General features: G+C 53.2%; 1 protein-coding gene across 2 annotated transcripts in view; it reads left to right on the top strand.

Moving 5' to 3' along the window:
* PELP1 (proline, glutamate and leucine rich protein 1) overlaps positions 1–7,264 on the top strand; it is a 21,478-nt gene that overhangs the window by 1,352 nt on the left and 12,862 nt on the right. For both annotated transcript variants that reach the window (XM_040453451.1, XM_040453450.1), the window contains exons 2-3: positions 5,633–5,697; positions 6,081–6,186. In XM_040453451.1, coding sequence (XP_040309385.1) covers positions 5,633–5,697; positions 6,081–6,186 — 171 coding nt within the window. The remainder of the gene's footprint in view (positions 1–5,632; positions 5,698–6,080; positions 6,187–7,264) is intronic.

Genomic DNA, 7,264 nt, shown 5'->3' with positions numbered 1-7,264 from the left:
CCCCCCCGATTTTACCCATCCTTCAAGATGGTCTTCCTTGACTGGTCTTTGTTACTGGGACCTTCCCAGCCCTGTGCTTCCTTCCAGGAAGAGGGTGGTCACAACCCACTGGATGGTTCTATAGTCTTAGCCCCACTTTGATCAGGGGCAGTCTCATCATTGATTTTAACATTACTCCTCACTATTGACAGTGACAGAACTGGGCCTCTGCTATCTCAGCCCACTTTTGGAAGCGGGAGCCGATTATGCATTTTCTCTTCTAAGTCCTCCTCGTCTAATTCATGTGGTTTTAGGTATTTCTGAAATATTATGTGTTCTGCCTATACACGCGTGGTTTCTTTCATTGTCTTTCAAGTTTTCACTCCTCCCTCAAGTGCCCATTAAGCCCACGAACTTATCGTCTTTCTTATTTTCTGCGAAGTGTCTAAGTGTAGTAGAATTTTGAGCAAAGCTGAAAGTGATGTGGAAAACTAGACCCCTTTTAATATTGCTTGTGTTGCCTTTTTTTGGGGGGGTGGCATATTCTGCCTTCACTTTTTTCCTGCTTGTGTGTCTCATATTGGACCCTCAGTACACGGGTTTTCTTAGCTTCCCCGTACACTTGTATTCAACAGACCTTTATCAAGTATCTGTTATGGGCTAGCTATTGTTTCTCTACCCTAGGCAGATAAACAGGCATGATCTTTTCCCTCAGAGGCTTTCTAGCCCAGTCGAGATGAGAACTGAGGGAAAGTAAATGGGTCGGAGCTTATTGGAAAGACGGATAGATCCCCTGATTGGACCGTCTGTGTTGACCTACTCAATGACTCTGCTTTCCCGCAGGTAACTCGGTAGCCCCACAGTGAAGCTGGATCGGTTCACAGTTTCTGGCACCGATTCCAGCCACAATCCCCTGACTTGTCTCCTTGCCTCATTCTGTTGTGTCTCATCCATTTCTCACACAGCAGCTGCAGTGAGCTTTTCTTTTTCTTTTTTTTTTAAGCTAATTTTTTTTTTTTAAATTTATTTATCGAGAGAAAGTGTGTGTGTGTGTGCACACGAGGCAGGGAGGGGCAGAGAGAGAGAGAAAGAGAGGGAGAATACCAAGCCGCGCTGCCAGTGCAGAGCCTGATGGGGGGGACTCGAACCCACGAACCGTGAGATCATGACCTGAGCTGAAGTCAGACGCTTAACCTTCTGAGCCATCCAGGCACGCCCGGAGTGAGCTTTCCAAAGTAAAATTCTGATCCCGTTTGCTGTCTTTTAAAATCTTTCAGGGGCGCCTGGGTGGCTCAGTCGGTTGAGCGTCCGACTTCCGCTCAGGTCATGATCTCGCAGTTCATGAGTTCGAGCCCCGCATTGGGCTCTGTGCTGACAGCTTGGAGCCTGGAGCCTGCTTCCGATTCTGTGTCTCCCCCTCTCTGTCTGCCCCTCCCCTGCTCATGCTGTCCGTCTCTTATGAATGAATAAATGTTAAAAAACATTTTAAATCCTTCAGTAGCTGGACTTTCTCGGCCCTTGGCCTTCGTACTTGTAGGTCTCTGCTTGGGATCCCTCCTGTCCTGCTTCCCCGCTCCCCACAAAAATCGTTTCAGTTCTCTGTTTATTTGTCACTGCCTTTGGGAAACCTTTCCAAACCACCCTATGATTCACTGTCCATTCTTTAAATTTTTTTTTTTTTTAACGTTTATTTATTTTTTTGGGACAGAGAGAGACAGAGCATGAACGGGGGAGGGGCAGAGAGAGAGGGAGACACAGAATCAGAAACAGGCTCCAGGCTCTGAGCCATCAGCCCAGAGCCCGACGCGGGGCTCGAACTCACGGACCGCGAGATCGTGACCTGGCTGAAGTCGGACGCTTAACCGACTGCGCCACCCAGGCGCCCCTCACTGTCCATTCTTAGACCATATTGAAGCGATCTATTTATTCGTTTCGCGTGTATACAATCTCCTTCCCTCCCATCTACACGGCTAGGCTTTGATTTATTTTTTTACACGTAATTGAAAAAGATGTAGGGAACTTACTTCAGATTACACAAAAGTAGAGGAAATAGTATTTTGAAGTATCCCATCCTATGCTGTCCCCATCACCCCAATTTAACAATGAACGTTTTGCCAACATTGCTTAATGGCCACCCTCCCAGCTCTTCTTCCTCCTCCGCACCGGGCATCTTAAAGCAAATCCGAGATCTCACTTCCCCTATGGCCACGTGTTCTTAGAAGGACAGGTGTCTTATTCTGCCTTGTACCCCAGGGCTTTGCCCTGTTGCGTTCCGCAGCCAGTCGCGCCATCTGTTTAAAAATGTCATCAACAAGGTGACAGCATTCTCTTGCTCCAAACCATACAGTCATTTACCTTTGCGTGAGGCCCCACCCTGTGTGACCTCTGCTTGCCTCTCGACCTCATCTCGTACAGCTCTCCGTCTGTCTGGACCGTGGCCGCCCACGCTAACCTCTTGATGTGAAACTCCCGGGAAGGTGAACTTCTCCCTTAGGGCTCAGCTTATCTGTCCCTGTTTCGCAGGAGTCTTTCCTGACCACCCTGTGCCAGTTCTTCCCGTCCCGCGCGTTCTCTGTCACTTTGTCCCGTTTCATTTTTCCTAGCACTTACCACTCCTTGAAAGAAATCAACCTGTTTGTTATCGGTCACGTTGTCCCTTCTCGTACCCGATTTAAATTCCATTATAATCACTTTCTTGCCCCCTCTCTACACCGTGCTTGCCCGGCAATACCAGTCTGTGTCCAGTTCAACTCCGTTTGTTCTGTGCCTACACCCGTGCAGCTCGGTGTAGCTGGAGAGGAACACGTAACCTTGCTGACTGGTCTCAGTTAAAACTGGCTGTCATCACGGCAAGCGGACCCTTAGTGTTGCCCAGCAGTCCTGCTACATTTCCGCTCTCCTGGACAACCTCCGATTACTTCTCTGCACCCTCAGTCTTAGCGGATCACCTGCTTCCCACTTCTCCGAGCCGGTAGGCAGTCGGTGGGCAGTCCCGTAGGCTCCCGCCACCACATCTGCCAGGGTAACCGCAGCTGGCTCTCTGCCTTCCCTCCTGGGGCGAGGGGCGAGCTGGCCCCGGCGACTGCTTGTGCACTAGGGCTAGCCCGTGCCCCCTCCTTCGTCCCATCTTCTTCTCTGTCGGGGCCTTGCCTCAGCACGCAGCTCCAAGCGGCTTTTAGCCGTCCCCACCTCGTGCCCCATTTCTCCTCTCGTCTTCATGGCAACGCTCCTCAAAAGAATTGTTCGTACTTCCGGCCTCCGATTCTTCACCCGTTTTTCTTTTTGTTTAATAATGTTTTGAGATAATTAAAAAAAATTTGTTTTTTTTTTAATGTTTGTTTATTTTTGAGAGAGAAAGAGAGTGTGAGTAGAGGAGGGGTAGAAAGAGAGGGAGACAGAGTCTGAAGCAGGCTCCAGGCTCTGAGCTGTCAGCACAGAGCCCGACATGGGGCTCGAATCCACCAACCATGAGATCATGACCTGAGCTTAAGCCGGACGCTTAACCGACTGAGCCACCCAGGCGCCCCACATTTTGAGGTAATTTAAAGTTTATGCCCAATTTGAAAGAATAATAGACTTCTTGTGTATCTTTCCCCCAGATGCCCCAAATGTCAACGTTTTATTTTTTTAAATTTTTTATTAAAGAAACTTTTAAAAAATGTTTATTTTTGAGAGAGAGAGAGAGACAGAGCACAAATGGGGGAGGGACAGAGAGAGAGGGAGACAGAATCCGAAGCAGGCTCCAGGCTCTGAGCTGTCAGCACAGAGCCTGACGTGGGGCTTGAACCCACACACTGTGAGATCATGACCTGAGCTGAAGTCGGACGGTCAACCGACTGAGCCACCCAGGTGCCCCAGCCTCTCTCTCTGTCTTTATCCTACTTGTTCTCTCTCTCAAAATAAACTTAAAAACAAAACAAAACAAAAGTCAGCCAATATCAGTCGTCAGCCCTCTTCTCTCCCCCCCCCCCCCACTCCCCCCAGTCTTTATCTTCTTCAGAGTAAGAGTCACCAGGTGTCTGCAGGGTGCCAGGCGCTGGCCCGGCCCCAGGGACCTGCGTCTTCTATGACTCTGGCCTCGCACTCTCCTTGAGACAGTTTGCCTCCTTGCTGTACTTTACCGAGAAGAACAGGGCGCGCCTGTCACCGCGATCAATTTTATCGATTGATTGTTATTGTTGTCATTAAAGACTGTGTTTTTAAGTAATCTCTGTACCCACTGTGGGGCTCGAACTCAGGACCCTGAGATCAAGAGTTGCACGCTCCACCGACCGAGCCGAGCCCGGGCGTCCCCGCTCTGACCAATTTGAGAACACTCCAGAAGGAAGCCCCGTACCCGCTGGCAGTTACCGCCCGTTTCCCCGCAGCCCCTCTCTGGCCCTCAGCCCGAGGCGGCCGCTCTCTACTTTTTGTCTCTATGTTTGCCTGCTTGGACCATTTCGCGTAAACGAGTTCTGCAACATGTGCCTTCTTTCCCTTAGCGTCACGTTTTTAGAGGTTCACCCGTGTCTCCGAACTTCCCTTTACGACCCTCCGCCGTGTGGGCACGCCACACTGTGTTTCCCGTACACCAATTGGTGGGCGGGGGTGGTTTCCACCTTGCGGCTCTCGGGGAGGATGCTGTGAACCCTCACGCGCAGGTGTAGGCGTGCACGTTTTCAGGTCGCTGGGGCAGGAGCCGAGGAGGGGACCTGCTGGGTTGTGCGAGCCCGTACGACCTCGCGAGGAACCGCCCGACGGTTGACGTTCTCCCTGGCAGTGCTTGCGGGCGTGACCGTGTCTTGCTTTCGCTTGGCCCAGACGGCGGGTTCAGCGAGGGCTTCGGTGCCCCCTCCGCACGGAACGCCGTCTCCCTTCCCTCCCCGGCCGCCGCTTTCCTTCCCGAGTCCGCTCTTTCGGGCCCCCTGGTGCTTCGCGCCATCCCGCCTGGTCTCTCGTCTGGGTGTCCGTGTCTTCTGTAGCCTGCACGTAGAACGTCGGCTCCGCAGCACCGAACACAGCGTCCCCCGTGAAGCGGATGTGGGGTGAATGTTTGCGGGATAAGCGAGTAAACGTTGCCCTTCGCGAGAGCGGGGCCCCTAACTTGTCCAGCTCTGTTCCTCTGTCCACCTCCGTGCGTAGCAGGTGGTATTGGCAGAAGGAGCGGCGAGCGCGGTCGTGGGTCCGGGGGCTGTGAGGGGAGTCTGGCCTTCCAGGGGTCGGGAAATTACTCGTGGGAGGGCTGGGGGACACCCCTCTTTCAGGGCCCCCAGAGTACGTGGAAGGGAGACTCTGGCCGACTCGGTCTGCGTTGGCCTTAGTGGCTCTCCAGAAGCCGGGAGCAGAAGGGGTTGGGGGTGAAGGAAGAAGGGGGTCCCAGGTAAGCCCGCGTCGATCAGCAAGCATTTGTGGGGTCTCCTCCGTGCCGGGTGCCCTTCAGGGTGACCGGGCTGAGGGAGCCGCGTCTTGGCAGTCCGGTCGCTGGACGAGTTGGGCTGCCCCCGTGTGGCGCTCCCGTTGTCGGGCAGGGAGCCGGGACGGGACTCGCTGCTGGAAAGCGGGCAGAGGCTCGGTCGGGCTCAGAGGAGGTGTGACGTCAGGAAAGGGTCCGTGGGGCTGAGAGGGGTTGGGAGCTTTCTGATCCCAACGCACTTCCCTGCTTTCTCTCCCCCAGAACCTTTCAGCTGTCGGGGCGCTGGTGGGTCTCAGCAATGCCCGTCTCGGTTCCGTGAAAACTCGGTAAGTGTGCGCCCCGTTCTTCCTCTAGGGGGAGGTTTCCTGAGGAAGTGGGCCGTGCGTCTGTCCTTCTGTCCCTCTATTGTCAGCACCCCGCGGATTCCGGAGACTTCTCCGTTCCCAGCGCGGGGAGGGCTTCGTTCTTTCCACGGGCTCCCTTGAGTTGAGTGTCCCCCCTCCCCCTTCCAGCTCCCGAGTTTCCTCAGCCCCCGTGGGACCACCCGGGCCCCCGCGTCCCCACTGCACACCCCCCGCCGGGAGCCCTCCCGGCGCCGCGGGAGTTAGAGCGCCCGGGGGTCTGCGGCAGCGTCTGGCTCTGCCCCGGTTAGCATAGAACAAGCTTCCTCCGCGGCCAGGCTTGTCCTCACGCCCTCGTCTCCTGCAAGGTTCGAAGGGCTGTGTCTGCTGTCCCTGCTGGTGGGGGAGAGCCCCACGGAGCTGTTCCAGCAGCACTGTGTGTCCTGGCTTCGCAGCATCCAGCAGGTCCTACAGGTGAGGCTGCCCCCCGCCCCGCCCCTGCCCCTGCCCCGGCTCCATCCCGGTGCTCCCGGTGCGCTGTGGGCGCTGGGCCTGGGCTCGGGCTCATGAGGACAGACGGGACTGGCTGTTCCCCGTGAACGGGGAGCACGACTGCACGTGGGAACGTTGTGGGAGACCGTTGGATATTTTTATCCACGGGGTTGTTTTAATTCATTTGACCTTTCGCACACCGCGACCCTTGACCGTTTGCACTTCCTCGCTAGCCTTTCTAACACGTGACATCCCGAAAGTTCCTTTTCCCCGGTATTTTATTTTTGTTTTTATTTACTAGTATCCTTACTTTTTGCTGCTCCTTTCTTCCTCTCTTAACACTTTAATTTTTTTCTACTCTTACGCCCTTTGATGGCCTCCCCACCCGGTTCTTCAGTGAGCATGTTCTGAGCACTTGCGGCCGAGTGCTGAGCTCTGGGGGACAGTGGTAAGGCGGACTTGAACCCTGCCTTCATGGTCCCTGGAATCCAGGGGTCGGGGAGCTTTCTGTGGAGTGAATGTTTACAGATGGAGGAAATGAAGAAAAACAGCAACTTTTATTTGGAAAAGACAGCATATAAACCATCCCCTAAGAGTTCATTCTAATGAGTTGGTACTCCTATCTTTAGAGGATGTATTTGGAGCAGATTGATGAATCTTACCTCTGTGGTGGCCTTAAACAGTTTACCCCTTCATAGAAATCCATGTATCTGAGTGAAGGATGTTCTTCTTTTTTTTTTTTTTTTTAAATTTTTTTTTATTTTTTGTTTATTTTTTATTTTTTTATTTAAAAAAAAATTTTTTTTTTAACGTTTATTTATTTTTGAGACAGAGAGAGAGAGACAGAGCATGAATGGGGGAGGGGCAGAGAGAGAGGGAGACACAGAATCGGAAGCAGGCTCCAGGCTCCGAGCCATCAGCCCAGAGCCCGACGCGGGGCTCGAACTCGCAGACGGTGAGATCGTGACCTGAGCTGAAGTCGGACGCTTAACCGACTGAGCCATCCAGGCGCCCCTAAATTTTTTTTTTTCAACGTTTATTTATTTTTGGGACAGAGAGA

The sequence above is a fragment of the Herpailurus yagouaroundi genome, unplaced genomic scaffold (assembly GCF_014898765.1).
Source record: "Herpailurus yagouaroundi ecotype Mexico unplaced genomic scaffold, PumYag 208, whole genome shotgun sequence".
NCBI classification, from domain to species: domain Eukaryota; kingdom Metazoa; phylum Chordata; class Mammalia; order Carnivora; family Felidae; genus Herpailurus; species Herpailurus yagouaroundi.
Note: the sequence above shows the minus strand (reverse complement) of the source record. Positions and strands in the feature narration are given on the sequence as shown.